This window comes from Talpa occidentalis, unplaced genomic scaffold (assembly GCF_014898055.3).
Source record: "Talpa occidentalis isolate TD23 unplaced genomic scaffold, MPIMG_talOcc4v2.1 talOcc4.4, whole genome shotgun sequence".
Classification (NCBI taxonomy): domain Eukaryota; kingdom Metazoa; phylum Chordata; class Mammalia; order Eulipotyphla; family Talpidae; genus Talpa; species Talpa occidentalis.
In genome coordinates, this window is record NW_023604295.1 from 118,764,517 (window position 1) to 118,785,068 (window position 20,552).

The following is a 20,552-nucleotide window of genomic DNA, read 5'->3' on the forward strand; positions in this document are numbered from 1 at the left end:
CTAGCTTTGATGTTAAATTTTTTTCCTTGTGGTCTTTGGAAATCAGGCAAAAACTCCAAGGACACTGAAGGAGACAGTCTGTCTGTGGGCTGGCTCCTAGCTGATTTCATCATGTCCCAGCCCTAAAACAATCTAGCGTTAAGTGTCTTAAGTTGGAAAAAATGAGTTGATGGCATGCCCTTATTAAAGTTCTCTTTCATTGCTCTCAGTCACATTGCCCTAAGATTCAGAGGGCAAGGGTAGATCACAAGTCCAGTTCCCACCCCTGGGAGACTTGAGAGAGGGAGGACAGGACTGGGGCGCTGTGGCCAGGGCACACAGGCCAGTGTGGGCTCCAGAGAGGGCCCTGCCCAGGAGCTCACTCATTCCTTTGTGACCTGGTCACAAACCTTAAGGACACCCATTTCCTGATTACTTTCCTTGTGTTGTCCATAAGAAAAGAGCCATTCCCCAAACCGTCACTTTGTAGAACATGTCATTTTGTGTCGCTCCCCTATCCCCCAAATAGAATCTTTGAGGTGAGTAAGTAGAAATAATTACAGTAGTGGAAGACGTCCACCTTTGTGTTTCCTCTGACTCATAATCTCTGTTAGGAAAACCTTGAAGATAACTACTTATCTTCCAAGTAAAAAGAGATTTTTGTTTGTCTTTTATTTCTTTGTACATGTAACAGAAGTATTTTTAGTTTAATTTCAGCAGGAAGGTTTCTAAAAAGTTGTTTCAATAAATATTTGATTTCTCCTGGTTATATTAAATGTTCTCTTTCTACATGGTTATAATATGAAGAAATCATATCAATAATCAGGAGAAAACAATTTTATAATTGGTTCACATATGGAATATGAAGTGTTTGCTGTGATAACATTGTATTTTTCCTCAGAGGTTTATTAAAACAAATTGTTCTGCCTAATTCCCCAATAGCCTAGAAGGCAAAGATTATCTCCACGTCAGAGTGTTCATTTGAAAAAGAAGCATTTGCAAATTCTCAGCCTATGTATTCCAGAATGAGAGTTACCATCGAATCTTTAACACTGAGCAATGCTAATGCAGCTCTCCTGAAGTCATGGGTCAGCAAGAACTGGGTGCCTCCTTAGATGTTCTTTTACAACCACCAGCTATGTGGAATGGTAACTAAATCCCAGCTGTTTCCTCTTTTCCCTCACCAGCTCCCCATTGGCACTGGATGGGGTAGGGGTGGGAGGGCAGGTGACACAGGAAGTGCATCCATCTCAATGTACAACTTCTTTAAGTGACGGGGTACACAGACCTCAACTTACCATGGGGTTCTGTCCTGCTAAATCCATTGTAAATGGAAAATATTGTGTGCTGAAAATGCACCAAATATACCCGACCTACTGAACACCAAGTCTCAGCCTACCTTAAACGTTCTTAAAACGCTCACATTAACCTACAGCTAGGCGACATCATTTAACACAAAGCCTGATTTAGAATAAAGTGTTGGATATCTCTTGTATTAATAGAATACTTACTGAAAGTGAAAAGTGGAAGGTGTACCCTCATGACCACGAGGCTGAGTGGGGGCTGTGGCTCGCTGCCACTGCCCAGCAGCACAGGGAAGCTGGATACTGCATGTCGCTAGCCCAGGAAAAGGCCAAAAAAAAAAAAAGTGCAGTTTCAACTGACTGCACCACCTCATTTTGGCACCATTGCAAAAAACCATCTTAAGTCAGGGTCCATCTGTATTGATTATAACAGCTGGGGGTGTTTTACCAATACGAAGGCCATGAATGTCAGTCCAGGTACATTGGGAAGACCAGCTTGGGGGGTGGTGTCAAATTTAATTACACAGGGGCCAACTGCTCCTTCAGTGCCCACTTCCTGTGGCCCATCATGCAACTTGCCTTTAATCAGCCCATTTCAATGTTTATGCTTAAACCCACCTTTGTGGCTTCTTACCTAAGTTGTGGAAGGAGTCCTACTGGGCTCAGGAACAGAGGCTTGGGTGGAAGAGGGGGTCTTTTTGTTTTCTGTGGAATACTTGGGCGCCCTTCACCACTACTTCCTTTTTCGGCTGCTAGGGATAAGCGCTTGTAGTCTTCCCGGGCTTGTTTAGCTAAGGATCTTCTCTTCTCATCGGCAGCTTTGGATTTCCGCACTAGAAAAACAATGGGGTTTGAGAAGGAACTCATCAGTCACACAGCTGGCTGGTGAGTCAGCACTGCAGATAGTCACCAGAGCTGCAGATGGTCACCAGAGCAGGCTTTCAGCAGATGTTGTCATCCGCTGACAGTAATGCACAATCACTGCCAACACCTATGATTCAGATAGATAGGGCTTGCACGTTGAGAAGTGCCCAGCATTCGCTGCAACATTCCTCTTTTTTTTTTTTTTTAAGATTTGTTTATTTATGCATACAAGAACTGGGGTAAAGGCCAGAGGTTTTACTGGGGTAAAAACTGCGCCATGTGGGTATCTCCCTGGCTGGGGATCGAACTCATGCTGCAAAGGCTGCAGATAGCTTCATAGGTTGCGTCTTAACCCCTTGCACCACCAGGGAGGCCCTGCAGCATTCCTCTTTCTATACAGGAGTTTGGGGACTTTTCCGAGAGAGAGCAAGAAGAAAGAGGAGAAGGGACGAGACAGAAATTAAAAACCACATGTTGAAGAATTTCCTGCAGTTGGCAAGGCTAAATGATGAGCTGGAGCCTGAGTGAGTATCCAGCTTGTGGGACAAGGGGTGCGGAGTGTTCAGTCATCAGAGGTGATGTCATGTCCCTCACACACCCAAATTCGGGATGTTATGTAGCCTGAGCCGCTAGCAAAGGTTGGGCCAGCAGGACCTCCTCAGTGCTGTGGCTGGGGACAGAGTGACAGAGCAGCAAGGTGGTAACACTCTGAGACCACCTCTGAGCTGAACCAAACATGAGTTGGCCAAACAGACCAAAAAAAAAAAAAAAAACCAGTGATGTTTTGATCATAGGTAATCGGAGAAGATGTTGGTATACATAAAATTTCCCCAGGGCTGCCTTTTAGTATCACTTTGTAAAATAGACAGCTTACCATTTTGTTTTATTTTAGCAACATGGTATTAAAGGACTCTAATAAGGGATCTAAAAACAATATTTATTGAGTGTATTTACACTTTGGGCATGACTGTAATGTTTGACTTCAAAGATGCCAACAATTTTTCATTACCATAGGATTTCATGGTGTAGAAATGAATGGCTCCTGCAAATATTTTCATTTCACAAAAGTTGACATATTAATGATGTTTGTTGTAATGTCACTAAGGTTCAATTTAGGATTCTCACTTTCCTGTCCCTGTTCTCTTCCTCAAGTGGCCTACAGGCTTCTTTGCAGACCTGTTTCAAACCTGAATTTCCTACGTTCCCTGGGCATGTCTGCCCTGCCTCTATATGCACTGACGAGTTCCTGAGGAGGGCATCTCGGCAGTGCTAACTTACAAAGGAGTCAGGGCTGGGCCATGGACTTGGGAGGAAGCAGATAGTCCCAGTCTGTAAGCCTGAGCTCTTCTGAAACCGAGTTAAGATGTGTTCACTGTCGAAAATTTAGAAAAATACAGAATAACAAGATGATTTCAGAGAAATAATCACAAACCCCACCTGTCCAAGAAAACTAATATTAACATGTTAATAACCTTCCAATTTTTCCTTTATTTCCTTAGATTTTTTTTTTTTTTTAAGATTTATTTATTTATTTATTTATACAAGCACTGGGTACAGTCAGAAGCACGGGAGGGTGAGAGAATTCACCAGAGCCAGAGCGGGGAGCAGAGCAGGCAGAAGGACCGAAGTACACTGCTGAGGGGAGCAGCGGGCGGCAGGAGAGGTCTGCGCGCCATGTGGGACCCTCCTCTGGTGGCCGGGGAGCAGCTGGGGATCAGCCGGGGATCGAACCGGCGCTGCAGAGGCTGCGGGCAGCTTCGCAACCCAGCGCTCAACCGCTGTGCCACGGGGAGGCCCTATTTCCTTAGATGTTTTAACATAGGACATCTTTCATACTATTTTGCTTTCTTCTTCTCTAAGATTAAAAGATGAAAACATACTCTAAGGCCATTAAACACTCTCCCAAAACTTGTTTTTCTTCATAGCTCTATACCCTTCTGTCACTTCGATATAGTCTAATTTTTATAGTGCAAAGTTGAATTGAAAAACTTCCTTCTATTCAACAAGGAGCTCATAACCCTTTGAGTAACAATTTAGTGTGAAAATATCTCTCAATGACCACGTTAAGTGTTTGCCCAATGGATCATTTAATTAAGTGAGCATGTCACCCTAGAGAGACACAGGGGCCGGGAGGCCCGGGCACTCACAGGAAGCCTGCCACTCCGAGTCTTCCCTCCAGCTCTTATAAATCTGCTTGGTTTTCTCATCCTCTACTTGCTTTATTTCTTCATCTTGTGTTTTCTTCATGGATTCTTTCTTCTGTTTAAAAAAACAAATAGGATGTTAAGTAGACATATTGTGGTACACATTTCTTAATGTGTGAGATAACAAATCATGACGTTTACACACCTGAAACTAATACAGTATTATGCGTCATCAGTTATACCTTAGTTTATAAAAAGGCAAACATTTGTCTGCATTCCCATAGTTTTCTGCCCAAGGAGGGCATGCGGAACACCAGGTTTCCATTGCACACCCTCTGTCCCCTGGGGAGGCAGTCTGGTGTTGTGGGTAAGGCCCAGGCTTTGGTAGCTGCCAGACCTGCAGCCAGATCACCACAGCCTAGTTATACTACTTGTTGGCTACTAGAACTCTCTCAGCTCTTTCCCCCTAAGTAAAATTAGAAAATTAAAAATATTTCACACACACAGTTATGATGAGGGTTCAATATTTTAAAGTGGGTAGCAAAGTGTGTAACACATAGTAAGAATTCAATAAATATTCATTTCCCTCAGACTTAGCACTTATCTGCGTCAAAATGAATTCCCTGAGGTGGTGGCTAAAGGCCGTTTCCTGGCACCGGAGTAAACACTACAGCACAGCAGCTTCCACAGGAGAGCAGCGCATTCCTGAGCCATCTCAGCTGTACCTCCACATGCCCTTCACCCATGTACCTGGGGGTGTGGCGCTTACACTTGATTTTAGGTGGCTCAACAAAGAATATTTTTCTGTTTTTGAAACAATAACAGAAAACTATTTCTTTTTTAAAAAGCATCCTCTGTGAGAAGGGAAAATATAAGAAATGCAAGTCTTCCTTTAAAAAGGAATTTGGTGGGGTTTATTTGTCGTGAAATATATATAACATAACAGTTACCACATAACCCCTTTGTAAGTATATTATTCTGTGGCTTCATGTGCAGTCAAGAGAATTTGTTTTTAACTAACAAGGAAGTAACATACCAACTCAGACCTAAATAGCACTTTGCATTTTTGATACAGCTTCTGAGTGCTCACAAGCAAACTAACAACTCAGTGAACTGAATAAAAGCCTTGACTAGTAAAGAATGAAACAAGCTGAGGTCAAAAAAAAGTCGGCTGGGTTCTTTATCACAAAAATGACAGATTTTCTTCTTTTGTGTTTTACTATAGAAAGATAAAGACTGTCTTACTGTTGAATTGTCTCACAACTAAAATATAAACCTTGATGTGGTAAAAGTTGTTTTCTTTCACTGTGGGAAGTCACAAATCTCAGTTGACATAGAACATGGTGATAATTCACAATCTGCTCTTCACTTCAGAAGTAACTAAACATTTTGCATTTACTGTTTTCATTTTATCCTTACATTCTTTTCCTGCCTAGAGCTAAGCCCCCTTTGTCTGCTAGTATTATAAAAACCAAAACACAGATTTCTGTGGTTTGAAATGGCTGTTGAAATTTGCCACCCAGTAACTGAAGCTATTTACAACCCTGAAATATGTGAGTGCTGTGGGCAATTTATAAGCTTAAATGGGAAAAAAAATGAAAGTTGAGTTTTGTTCATCTCTGACATGCATACGTACTTATTTTTAAATGACTAGAAAAGATATAGATATTGCATTAAAATATGATAGCGTGGATATTGTTGCTTAGGATAAGCAGACAGTTTACAAAGTGAGTTTGCTTTGGAAAAATATTAAGTAAATAATAATGCAGGTCCTTGGTTGATAAGATGATGCTGATATGCTATATTTAGTAAGTCATGTTCCTTTTAAATCTGCGGTGTACTTATATATGGGACAGTGGAAAAGGAGACACATGAATGAGTTTCAGAGAGTAATAACAGATGGAATAGGCTCTGGCAATTGAACTTACTCAAAGCAATTGGAAAGTTTAAGAACTTGCTCAGAGTTTCTCTAAGAATTCCTCCAGGAAACTATTTTAGCAAATACTTTACAAGTTGGTCTTTATTTAGAAAATCATCATTATGTCTTTTAGAAGAGTATTGCAGGGTAGGATGGGGACTGTGACCAGGCCTGGGAAAATCAGGCGATCACTTGGAGTGAAGGGACAAAAGGACAAAAATTAGACAGTGGTCTGGACGCTCAACATCAAGGTGTGGATGTGTCTGTAGAAAGCCTGTCATCTGTACTTGCAGATGCAAGCAGTTCCTCATGAGGAAGTTTCCTCATTAGACCCTCACTCTGGAAGTAGGAAGCCTACTTCATTATCTTTGTCCAACAGAGAAATTAGTAAGTACTCATTCATTTTCTTGAATTGATATAACTTCTTCAGTTAGAGAAGGAGGAATGAATGGCATATGGCTTCGGGCTCGCTCATGAGAGCATGTGGAAATGTGCAAGTCTGGCTGTGTCACATCTGAAAATATGTGAGAACCACGATCTAGTCCACCCCATTTACTTTAGAGGCAAGAGACCTCAGACCCAGTCTAAATTCTGTGGTGCTTCTGACCACTTCTCTTTCCAGCTAAACTCATTCTCCAAATGATCTCATTTTGAGTCATGGCTGGAAACAACACTTAGATACCAAATTCCTTGAAGGACCACAGAACACATACATGGTTTCTCCACCCTTATGCCCCTTCTCATTAACTAACCTCTGTGACATTCATCCACTGTGTTAAGCAAGCTCTTGCCTCTGTGCCTTCATCCTTGCTCTTCCCTCTGTCTGGAATACACTCTCCCCAGTTTTCCACAGGGTCCCTCCTCACCCCTTCGGTATCACCTTCTAGGCCTGGCCTTCTCTGAATATCCTCTCATCATTCCTCAGCTCGTCCTGCCTTATTTTCCTCCTTAGCACTTACGGTCACCTGACTTCATAGAAATGTTTATTGTCTGACTCCCCCAGCCAGAATATCAGCTTCTCAAGAGTAGGGATTTCTTCTGTTTGATTCACCTTCTTCAAAGCCCTTAACAGTGGCTAACATATAGGTGAAACTCAATAAACATTGGTTGAATAAATGACACTGTTTTTCTCATCTGTCCTTATTTAAAATGATATACACTGAAAATTTCCTTTAGACACTATTGCTGTGGTTTTAGAAAGAAAGTACATAATATATCAGCAGTATGCATACCAGGACTATAGCTCCAAAAAATTCATCATGGTTTATTGAAGTCTCAAAAGTGTGAGCTCTCTCAGTTCATGCATGTCCCTACAGAGGAGTGAAGAAATCGATTCTGTTGTCCACAGGAGCTCAGATTGCAGACTGGCCTCCACCACAGCCATGACCTCAGACCTGTGATGATGCAGACCCTTCACTCTACAGCCTGCATCCACTTTTTCAGAATTTCTGTGGGTCAAATCCTAAGATTTTAAGTGCCAGCCTATACCTCATTTGCTGTGAGCTAAATAAGGATGTGGCAACAATCCAGTGGGATGTCCCATCCAGATGGATGGGAGTGTTCTGTGTGCCCAAAAGATACTGGCATAGTTGACACTGGTGCATAAGAAGCTGCTGATCACAAAGCCACAAACACAAAAGGAACTTTATCTGAATTCACAGATTCTTGCCAAGGTCAATGCTTTGCCTGTCATACTCCAAAATCAGTCTTCCCTCTGTGTCTGCAGCTGCCCAGGACAGCGTCATTGCTTGAGATCTTGGGTGAGTTTAGCAGATACGTCTTGGCATCTGTTATTTCCATGATACTTAAGACTGTTCCAACTCCAGATAAGTAGGTAAAGATGAATAGCTATGCTCACAAGCCTTTAAGACAAATTTCACATTCTGCTGCTTAATTACATGTCTGCATGAGACTGATACACCAGCCTGTGAAACATTAGTGGAAATGGCTATGCATTTAGCCCCCTGAAGACAGAATATAAGTCTTTTACCTGGTGAAATCCAGATGCCTTCATACGATTGATAGAATCTGCCAACATTTGTTCAATATTTCTTGGGGAACAGGAGGGTGACTAAAAATTAAATGAAACACATTTTTATGCCATTTAGAGCTGCAATGCAATTTCAGAAGATAATCCGTTCATGCTTTCTTCATTTCTACGTTCCCTAGTGTTGTCCCCAACCCGACAGCTGGATCCACCAAAGTTTCCCATGGACACCTGTGTTCCCAAGCCAACCCTGACAGAGGCAGCTGCTGTGTGAAGCCTCAGCCTCCCCATTTCCAAGGCTTAGAAATGAATTATTGCCCAGGAGCTCAGAAATTGTTGTTTGCTTATGACAAGTGTATTTGTGCGTCTTGCTCCCAGCTTGAGCTTGCCCCTGGGGCCTCTAGGATGACTTCTAGACATTAACATTACTCCCTAATTTAAATTTTCTTCTTCCTCTCAATCCCTGCTCTACTCCATCCCCTGTTTTAGGTCAGACCAGAGAAAACACTTAGTCTCTGCTATTTAATCAAGCCTTGCTCCCCCTCTAGGATGGAGGCATGCCTGGAATACCAGTTTGGTGCCTGGGAGCCAAGCCCAGTTTCCCTGCCTGATCACACTCCTCTCCTCCTCCTGCCCTCATTACCCAGCCCACCATGTAGGTTTCAGCTGTTCTAGATGGATTTCCCAGGAGATAGCTCCTGCCAATGGAATTCCCAGACACACTGCCTGGATTCCCTCCTTCATTCCTGCCTGCTGTATGCTAACCCCTCTGGCATAATGACCCAGCTGGCATCACACTGGGTGCCTCTGAAGGCCAGGTCAGTTACACAGGCCTCTGCCACCCTGTTCCTATCTGAGTGCAGAGTCTGGACCAAGTCCCAGCCTGAGTAGACAAATGCCCTATACAGTTGCATATAGCACCCCTCCACAACACATGACTTACATGCCTTTTGCTGAGGACCCACTCCTGAATTTTGGCACAGATCAAAACTGCCAGAAAAAGGTTGGTACCAGGATTCAATATGAAACACTGAGGGTACTTAAGGTCATTGCTGTGCCCAGGAATACACAAGTGGGGTTACCTCACATTGTGCCCATTTTTCACAGTAGCTGGGCATATGGTTTCCCACCTACACTGCATTTCCCAGCAGTCTAGCACCTAGGTGTGCACTTGTAAATAATTTATCTTTAAGTCATATAGTGCAGGCAACAATTAGTATTTGCCACTTCTTATGCAAGCCCTTCAAACCCTCTTCACACCTGCCTCCAGGTCACTTCCCATTTCCTCTGGGTGGGAATGGTGACAATAGTCACACCACCATGAAGACAGAGCCACCTAAATCATGAGTCCCTGAATGTGTGAGTCTGGATCCTCCTGGACCAGATGTCTACCTGGATGTTATAAGGAAAAAGATGAACTTCTAATGTGTTTTTTAATTGAATTATTTTTTATTAGTTTACAGCACCATATATCATTTAGAGATATAGGGTGATAACTCTTTAAATATATGCCGCCACATCACACCTACCACCAGCACACCTGTAGTCCTCACTACAGTCCATTGGGCCCCTCCTCCCTTTACTTTCCACCCTCTTCCTCCCCATCTGGTAGTCTCAACTTAATCTAAATAAACTCATAAAACTGCAGGTGGCTCAATTCATCCTCTCTCCTGAGACTTTTTCCTAATCAGGGGAGCGCTATTAATGGTCATTCCACTGATTGCTATGAATCACCGATAGCCTGTTATGACCAGGCATTGTGTTGGTGACTAGTATTGTTTTCACTCCTCACAACACCTCTGATGGATGGGCGCCTTTAGGTGCAATGTAGACAAAGACAGGTATTCTCAGGAGAATTGGGATCACACACTGGTTTGTGCCAGAGCTTGTGTTTTCCTCACTATGTCCACATTATAATGCTAGAAAAATGAGATGTAGGACAAAAGATTTCATGTTCATTACTTAGCAAAGTAATGCATCCTCTAGGCTTCACAATTGCTCTTTGCCCTATTCTAGCTCATTTAAATTTTAATATTATAAAAGGACACATAGCTGTTCTGCATCTGAAACAGTACAGTTCAGTAACCCTCTATTTATGAACAGGTTAGAACTGTCCCAACAGGCCTTACATAAGGATATCTGCTCAAAAGTCCAAGGTGACTGTGAAGGGCTTGTATCCAGTATCCATTTTCTGAATACATTTCCACCATAATGAATGTGCGCTTAAAGCACAGACTCACTCCCCTTTTCCTTGGTGATATAAGATCTGTGGGGCATAATTTTGCAAAAACAATCAGTTAATTCAATGCTGAAAATTAGGAGACCTTGATACCCCCTCCAGTATAACAGACGATGCTGCGACTTCACTATCTGTGCTCCCAGCCTTGCCTGCTGCAGAAGGAGCTGGACCTATGAACTAGCAGAGATTTGGACTGAGTTTTTGCTAGCTGTGCCTCCACCATGCTCAGACTTTAAGCTCTTGAACAAACTCTTAGTAGTTTCCTGAATTAGCATGATGTTAATAGGCTCCAGACATAGCTCTTCTCACTCATAGATTCCAAGTACTGTCTACTTTGTCATACACCAATTAGTGTCATTTGCATAAACACCACACTTTAGACTATGGTATGATTTATTTGTCCCTTAGAATTAATCCCTCATCTGAAATATTCATCTCATGTATACATACAACATTGTTTTCCTACCATTTGTTTTTTTAATTACCTTAATTTTTTTTCTACCATCATATGCCTTTTCTTATTAGCACTTTCATGATGCTCATGTTTTTGCACTTAATCATACAGGATGGGGTAACTGCCTTCCTGAAAACTCAAAACTCAGCCCAGACACATGAGCAGACAATGAACCGGAGGGACCACTGTGGCTGTCAGCACCATCTACTGGTACCAGACAGAGCTGGCATCCTTTCTTTGAAGTGTTAGGCTTTGTTTTTAGTATATCAAAGCTCAAAGTTGGTTCTTGAGTAGCAGATTCTTAGCATAAATAGTTGATTCATTTAACAACCATCCCAGAGAGAGACATTTCTATTCAAATAATTCTGTGTCTAAAAGATACTATAAATTCTAAAACTATCCACACATACTAATAACCACATTTATAAAAATTCTGATTTTCAGGGTGAACCAAGATTTGCCATTATTCCAAAGCATTAAAATAATTTGAGGATGTTCATTTAGACTTGCTTTTCCTTCCTTGCACCAGGGAAAGCATGTTTGTTTGGATACACTTACATACACAAATCCATGAGCTAAACCAAGAACAATGCAATAGGCTGAAAAGTATCGTGATCTGAGAGTTCCTCTATTAAGAAACAGCCAGATTACTGGTTCAAAAGTGATGATTTATGATGCCAATACAGTGAAAGACAAGTTCTGGCAAGACGCTGCCATCAGAATTCCCAGGGTGAGGAGGAGCCTTAGAGAGGAGGTCACACCCTCCTCTCTGGACATGATGCTATGTACTAGGAATATGTCTTTAATTATTGCTATTTGCAACCAAGGAAAGAAAACTACCCATCTACTTAATTACAGAATTTTTGGGCCTTCAAGTCCCATACACTGTTTGATTTTCAAATCAACTCCAGAAGGGTGGTTGGTAAAAGTAATTGTCCCTTTACCAAAGAGCTAATGACCTGTAATAAGGAGACAGGAGGTGAACCCATGTCCTCTTGGTGTCTAAGCTTGCTCTGTACATGGGATGCCTGAGAGAACATGTGTCTGTTGTCATGTATGGAGCCACAGCACAGCAGATACCTCCTATCATGACATCACAGAAACTTCTGCAGCTGCTCTAACTGTATGGGCAGAGTTAAAGCAATCTTATCTTTTTCACATTTGCTTTATTTAAAAATAAAGCCCTGCCCTGGTGGTGCAGGTGGTTGAGCACAGCGCTGTGAAGCTGTCTGCAGCCTTGGCAGTGCCGGTTCGATCCCCACCAGCTGTGGAGAGACACAAATGGCATGACAGACCTCTCCTGTCTCGCCCCCGGCTCCCCTCAGCAGTGTATTTCAGTCAGTCTGCCTGTTCTGTTCCCCGCTGCTTTGTCTCTGGTGATTCCTCTCACCCTCCCGCACATCTGGCCTGTACCCCGGTTCTGGTATAAAAAATAAATAAACTTTTAAAAATAAATAAATAAATAAATAAAACTGCATTGGCATATTTATGCCATGCTCCAAAAGAAAAGAGAAAATGTTGAAATCAATGACATCAGAAGCAAGTGGCTTTCCTGCAACCATGTGATCAGAATGACTCTCTAATCAGTACGGTCTGGCTAGACTTGGGAGAGAGTCCATCTGCATTGACTAAAGGATGCTGAGTATATATTTAACTAGCATTAAACTTAGAAGTACAACAATTCAAATTTACATAATCAGATTATCAAAATTTGCTTCTAGTAACACCAATATTATATGGTTATCTCCCTCTGCAGACTATATGTCATATGAGGATTATTCTAATTATATTTTTAAAAGATTTATTTATTTATGCATACAAGAACTGGGGTGCAGGCCAGAGGTGTGGGGGTAAGAGGATTCACCAGAAACAGAGTGGGGCGCAGAACAGGTAGATATACTGAAATCCACTGCCGACGGGAGCAGCAGGTGAGAGAGGAGAGGTCTGCTGCACCATGTGGGTTATCTCCTTGGCCAGGGATGGAACTCATGTTACAGCAGCTGGTGATACCTTGATAGCACTGTGTCTTTAACCCCTGGGCCACCAGGGAGACCCCTATTCTAATCATAATAACTTTAAACTGGCTTGAAAAACATATCATTCTAAGTTACTATTACTCTACTTAAAAGCAGGGCTGTGCAATCAAATGCCAAGTGCCTTTAATTCAGACAAATCAGAGTCCCAATAAAATGACTATTTTCAGCACTCAATTTTGATGGTGAAGATAAAACTGAATTTATAGGTTAAAGCTTACTTTTGAAAACAAAACACTAAGTTAAGACTTACTCTTTTTTTCAGATCCAATTCACTACTCAAAATTTTGGTTTACGTTTTAGGGATACTTTTCCCATTCTGTTTACAGTGGGCTCCCTGTTATAAGATGAACCTGACTCCATTTCAGGGATTGGCAATGTGGCTGCCCGCATACAGAAGCCTGGAAACACCACGATGGCTCCACCAAACCCTGGTCAGAGTGTCTACTCCGGGTTCCAGTGCAGACTTCACCCCATCTTCTAACTAAGCTTCCATACTCACCTAAGGATTAAATGACCTATGGAGCTGAGTTCTGCCACTGCTTTTCGCCTTTTTTTTTTTTTAAAGATTTATTTATTTATACAAGAACTGGGGTACAGGCCAGATGCACGGGAGGGTGAGAGCATTCACCAGAGACAACAGAACAGGGGCAACACAATAGGCAGACTGACGAAATATACTGCTGAGGGGAGCAGCGGGCGAAACAGGAGAGGTCTGCTTCACCATGTGGGACCCTCGCCGGCCAGCCAGTATTGAACCGGTGCTGTAGAGGCTGCGGACAGCTTCACAGCGCTGCACTCAACCACCTGCGCCACCAGGGGAGGCGGCCATGCTTTTCACTCTTCACAGAAAGCCCGAACCACATAAAACCCAAATTTTGATTGCTCTGCAGTAGCATCTTGAGGTGAGTAAGTGGCCCCTAAAAAATCAGCATGTTCTTTTCTATCCTTTCAAGGAAGTGCTGGTTTCAGAGTAGATAGTGAGCTTAATATGGGTTTGGAATGGGTATATAGAAGGAAGATATAAGGTAAATTCTTTCGGTATGTCAAAAAACCATTTAACAGGTTGCTTCTTCACTGCTGTCTACTGATGGGAACCTATTGCTGTGAGTTAGAATGACACTTAAAAGTATATCTGAAAACCACCAAGGTTTCAATGTCAATTTTAGTATCAAAATGTACTATTTAGTATGTATTTTTGTTATCAGTTGTTATCATGAATTGACACATATCAGCATTTTGGGGTTAGTATGGGAAGTGTGTTTGTGTGTGTGTTATATGTGGGGGTGCACACACGTACTCACTTGTGTATGATGAAGGTAGAAGGGCAAGAGGTCTTGCCTTTAACTCCACTTGATTAATGAAGCTATAAAGAGAAAAAATCTTTTTAACCTGCCAGCCTCAAGGTCTTTGGGGTATGTTTGTGGGGTATGTTTGAACCCGGGATGACTCTTTTCTAATTTTTTAATCTCCTGTTTTGCAATATGGCCTACCAGCTGAAGGCCATTTCTGTAAGAACAAGGAGAAATTCTTTGGTAATAAAATCTAAAAGTGAGCAGATACAGTTTTATGTAAGGTCCCCTATGGGACAAGGACAGTCTATTGATTAATGAGTTTCCAACCTATAGATTACATATAAGCAGAAAAACTCAAAGGGGCTGATCTTTGAATTAGCATTCTCATGTCACTCTCACAATGACACTCAGAACTATTCTTTTGTCTTCCAAATTCTTTTGCAGGAGAGGGAGAAAAACACTGTATTCAGAGGGCTGCCCATGTTGAGGCTTCCTAAGGATCCCCAATCAGCTGTGGGTGCTCTTAATTTTCCCCGAATGAGGGTGTATCTGCTCACATCCTGCACCTGTCACATACTCTGGCTCCTATTAACTCATCAGTTTGTCTTCACCTGGGAATGGCATCTGCTTCCCAACCCGCATGTCTCAGATCCTGGCTGGGTGACAGCTAAATCCTGACATTTACTATCATCTCTCTTCAGTGATAGGCACCAATAACAGTGTTAACTGTGATCCACTGAGAGCCACAACACTCACTAATCTTATGCAGAGTATCAGTTCTGAGTTTTCCACACTATTTTCATTGCCAGAAACAAGGTCAAGGCAGGTATTTTGTAGAGGACACCAGGCTGGCAGAATAGAAATCATGCACTGCACTGTAATCTAGGCATCACTTCAGCTTCCTTCTCGGTTGCACAAATTACCAGGTTCCTTTGCCTCCAATTCTTTATGTAGAAAATGAAAGGGACCAAGGTGGGGCTCATGATAAAACCAGATCTTATTAGGGTAGGACTTCCAGGGATAATTCTAGCTACTTCCATCAGATGATACTGAGTAAGCATCCTCCTGTTTATAAATCTTCTCAGTTTCCCTTGGTGAAGAAACAGTGTTGCTAATTTTAGTACACATAGTGGAATGGATTCCTTAAAGGATGTGCCCCAGGCCCTGAGCTGCATCTGAGGACTGAAACCTCATCCTAGACTACAGGTCTTACACTGGGCCTGCAGTGCAGTTTCCTGGTGTTTGGTACTTAATTAGGGGGGCTGACTTTTGGCTATCTGCTAGGTAAAACAAAATTTATACCAACATAAATATATTCTTAAAAAATATTTTACAAAGATTATCCCGAATGTGTAGAAAGATGCTCTGAGACTAGACCTCAAGTTTTCTAACCTCCAAAGTGGGGACCAAACAACTCTTCTCAAAAACCCAGATTTGCGGGCCTCCCCAGTGGTGCAACGGTTGAGCGCTGGGTTGCGAAGCTGCCCACAGCCTCTACAGCGCTGGCTCGATCCCCAGCTGCCAGGGGAGGGTCCCACATGGCGCTCAGACTTCTCCTGCTGCCTTCTGCTCCCCTCAGCAGTGTACCTCGGTCCTTCTGCCTGTTCTACTCTCTGCTCTGGCTCTGGTGAATTCTCTCACCCTCCCACGCTGCTGACTGTACCCAGTGCTTGTATAAATAAATAAATAAATCTTTAAAAAAAAACAAAACCCAGATTTGCTGAGAAATGCCTCACCCTTAGAATTAAGGCTAACCTTTCATTGTGCTAGAAAGGATGCTAGAAAGGATTTCCTTGTATAAAGCCATCAGCTAGCAAAGATAGAAAATAAATCACTGTGCCATTGTATAAAATAATCTAAGTACAAATCTGCAGATTGGGCCGCCTACTGTCTGGTTCCCTGAGGGGAGAGTATAACTCTACACTTATTACATGTGAGAAAATTAGCTATTTCCCAGGTAAGCCAAGAGGTAACAGTTTTGAGTCTGGGTGGAGACTGTAGTGAAAAACAGCTAGGATAGCATTGCCATGTGACTGGGGAAGACAGAATTTGTGCTTTATTTCCAGAAATGAGATTGTGTCCACCTTGGCTCTCATACCTACCTAACTGTCACTGACTAGGAAAACCCAGGCCTGTGGTGGGGCTTCTCCATTGAAATGGTATGGAATTCCCCCTTAACAGCTGTAGTGATAGGAGGAAATACTGAACTTCAGGTCTAAGAGACATGGGTATTGTTGAGAATCATGACAGTTTAGAGCCGGAGGAAACTTAAGAGGAATCATCTCAGCAAACAAATTGCATCTTTCCAGCTGGGACTGAGCAGACTCTCGGGAGCAGCCTGTTCACAGGTGTAAGGCCTGCCCTGGAAGGTCAGGAAGGAACGCTGCAGTGAGTGAATTAGTGATGTCTACCTGGTTGCCGCCATGGGAATGATCTGGCCCTGTGCTTGTGGTTATAAACTGTTTTAAAGGTCTCTCGCTTTTGAGAGATCTTTGACAAAACTTGCAAGCTGACCATAGATCTGAGGCATACAGCAGGGGAGGAAGAGGGATCAAAATAGGGGCAGAAAGATCGCAAGACGTGGGGGAGATGGACCACTGGTGTTACCGTGGTGGAACTGCAGGGACAACAACTTAGAGGAGAAATCACCTATATGTTGTATGATTATATTTTATATAGTATCGTGCAACCTTTCCTTTATGAAATCTAAAAAGGCCTGAAAATCTGAAAAACACATCTGGCTCAGAGGTTTTGGGTAAGGGATGGCAGTCCTGTACTATACTCTATGAACTACAGAGGTGTGAGCTGCTAAAATGGCCCCCCAACATGTCTACACCCTAATCCCTGGAACTTGTAAATAAATGGTATTAATGTCTGGCTCTTCACAGATGTTCATTATGAACTAGTGACCTTAAAATAGGAAGATTATCCAGTAGTCCCCATCTAATCACATGAGCAGAGAACTTTCTCTAGTTGGAGTCTGAGAGATACAGCAGAAGGTAAAGTCTCTATGATCTTGGAATATCTCTAAATTCTAAGCAGGAAAGGGATTTGATCTACCATTACTGAAGAGGGCTCTTGCAAAGCCTGAGAAGAAACATGGGCAGTCTCCAGGACCAAAGGCTTCTCCTAGGTTAATACTCAGCTAGCAAACAGGGCTGTTGGTGACTCATTTGGCCAACAATCTGTAAGAATGGGAGCAGTTCTGCCCAGAGCTTCTGAATAAGAACCTGCATCACCAACACTTTGATTTTTGCCTTGTGAGAAACTATTTAGAAAACACAGCCACACTAAATCAGAAGACTGACCTAAGAGACACCTAAGGATCGTGAGATAACATATGGGTATTATATTGAGTCATTAAGTTTATAGTGACATATTATGGCAGTAATAAAAAAACTAATAATGGGACAAGCCCAGTTCCTCTTCTGTTATGAGGCCTCTCAACACCTACTCAAATTTACCTCCCTAAGCCCCAGCCAAAGCACTGTATCCTGCCAGGCTGCTCTCCTCCCTGACTGCCTAACACATGGTACTTTTCACTTTCTTACCATTAACATTTTGCTCTCTAGAACTGCAGGCTCCTCCTCCCCAGATGTCAAGCCCAGCTTCATCCCTGTCTCCCACAAACCAGTCAGCCACCCCCACCTGGAGCTTGAGTGTGTCCACTTTAGGCTTTACACTGCCTTTTCTGAGTGCTTCTTTTCTTTTCAGTGGGCTTAAAACTCCTGAGAGGTGAAGACTTTGTCCTGTGCTTCCCTTGCAGCTCCTTAATATCTATCCTTGCTCATATTAAGCCCTTGACAAATATTTGCTCAGGGAAGGATTGATTCATCCCGGAGCCTAACAGTGCCGCCCATGGGTAGGACCCTGTCAGACAGAGGTGACAAGGCTTCCAGTGTCTCTAGTTAAAATAACTCCTTGGAATTCTAATGGGATTTGTAGTTTTCCAAATATATTATGTAATTTGTACCAAAAAAAAAAATACTCATGAGATAAACAAGACAGGTTGCTTATTCCCAGTTTCTAAAAAGTGAGAAAACAGAAGCGTCACAAGATTCTGAAATTTGTCTCCCATGCCCCCACTCCCCATCCACCAGCCCTTGAGATAAACCCTGCCCTCAGCTCAATGCTGTCCTGATGCAGGGTAGAAAGGCTGCTGGAAATGTGAGAAACAGCTGCGGGAAGGGGCACAGTGGAGCCCCAACTCTGGAGGTACCACTGACTTGAATCAGATAGTTTGGAGATATCCAGGTAGTTCGATTTACTCCTCTGTCCACTGCTTCCTCACTCACTCCTCTTTCTCTTTCTCCATGTTTTCTTATCAAAAGGCCTTCTGCTCTATTTTAAAAAATGAATAACATCTGGATCTAAAGCATTCTGTCAAAGGGCAGGAGGGGAGAGTGGAAGCAAAAGCACTAATCCCAACAGCGATGGTTAAGATACAGGTGTGACAACTTCCCCTGGGGCTGGCCAGAGTGAAGGATCCAGTTACAGCTCAGCTTCTTACAAAAGTCAATGTCCTTAATTCAATACTCTGCTTCATACCTCCTATGGTTGTGACGATGAAGTGAAAGAGTGAATCTAAGTCTTTTGAAAGCTGTACAGAGCTACATCTATGTCAAATGCCCAATTCCTCAGCCCTACCACTATCACCAGTTACTAGGCTAATCTGCCTGCCCCCCCAAAGAACATCCCAGGGTCCTAGGATATACTTTTTTCTTCCCTTGATGTTCAGCTTTGACATTCTTTTAAACGTGATTTCACCTTACTTGAACTATTACTGGGGGAAGGGGGACAATAATGAAAGAGTGAATGGGATTTACCCCAAGTCCTATATAGGCCCATAGGGGTTAGAACCCACATGTTTACTCTGGTCCTTTCTTTTTCTTTTTCTTTTTTTTTTTTTTTTTTTTATATTCCCCATACAATTGCAACCCCCTGATTTTGACCCCAACCCTTCTTTCCCTGCCACCTCCCACAAGTGTGTCTCTGGTTTATAGTTGCTTGTTGATTTTGATTTTTTTCTTATAGTTATTCTTTTTCCTGGTCCCTTATTTAGGTTTTCTAGATTCCTGTTATGAGTGAGACCATCCGGTATTTTTCTTTTTCTTTCTGGCTTATTTCGCTGAGCATGATCCCTTCCAGCTCCATCCATGTTGCTGCAAATTGCATGAGTTTATCTTTTCTGATTGCTGAGTAATATTCCATTGCGTATATGTGCCACATCTTCTTGATCCAGTCATCTATTTTTGGGCATTTGGGTTATTTCCATAGCTTAGCTATTGTAAATTGTGCTGCTATAAACATAGGGGTGCAGGTGCTCTTTGGAATTAATGTTTCTGTGTCCTATGGGTAAATACCTAGGAGTGGAATTGCTGGATCATATGGAAGCTCTATCTTTAGTAGGTTGAGGAATCTCCACACAGCTTTCCATAGTGGTTGGTCTGGTCCTTTCTTTTTTAAAAAAGATTTATTTATGTGTACAAGAAACTGGGGTGTAGGCCAGAGGTGTGTGGGGGTGGGTGAGAGGATTCACCAGAGAGAATGGGGAACAGAACAGGCAGATCTACTGAAATACACTGCAGAGGGGAGCAGCAGGTGAGACAGGAGAGGTCTGCTGTGCCATATGGGTCAGCTCCTTAGCCAGGATCGAACTAGTGCTGCAGTGGCTGGTGATAGCTTGATAGTGCTGTGTTTTTAACTCCTGTGCCACCAGGAAGGCCCTATTCTGGTCCTTTCATAAGTTAATCAGAGCAGGGTTGAGAAAACACTGACTGATATAAATGCAGAAACCTAGTCTATTGTGACATCTGGGAACCAACGTAAGGGCCAATTACTAACTGGAAGCACTGACTTCTAGCAAGAGCTTCTACAATGCAGAATGCACATCAATATTTGGGTTGAATTTAATGTTCACCTCCTCTCAATAGCTCTTATGAGATTTCAGATGAGGTAATTTCCCAGGTTCAGTTCAGAGATCCTGATTAGAACATGGGGCACATTTTCTGGTGGGAAATTACAAATCTAACATACGATCATTTCATTTCACTTTAGGGAGTTTTCCTTGAAAAGTGTTTATAATTCTGGAAGATTGATTGATTGCCCTTTAAATTTCTCCATGGTTTTTCATTATGATCACTAATTTCAATAAAAACTGCTTGAAGATTTTTCCTTTTACATTAAATTTTAGCCCTTTTATAGACAATGACAATTTTAAGGCATGACAATATTGTTCTAGATATTATAGCTGAAATAAATTACAGCTGAAACATGGAAACCTTCACTATGCAAACCTGAATTGCATTTTGGAATCATATATGATTGGATGACTG

The 20,552-nt window shown here is 42.4% G+C and overlaps 1 protein-coding gene across 2 annotated transcripts in view; it reads right to left on the reverse strand.

The window, feature by feature from the left end:
* Positions 1–20,552, reverse strand: part of SH2D4A (SH2 domain containing 4A) — a 52,887-nt gene that overhangs the window by 13,293 nt on the left and 19,042 nt on the right. For both annotated transcript variants that reach the window (XM_037526194.2, XM_037526193.2), the window contains exons 5-7: positions 8,200–8,280; positions 4,295–4,406; positions 1,918–2,116 (exon numbers count right to left, since the gene is read on the reverse strand). In XM_037526194.2, the coding sequence (XP_037382091.1) occupies positions 1,918–2,116; positions 4,295–4,406; positions 8,200–8,280 (392 nt within the window). The remainder of the gene's footprint in view (positions 1–1,917; positions 2,117–4,294; positions 4,407–8,199; positions 8,281–20,552) is intronic.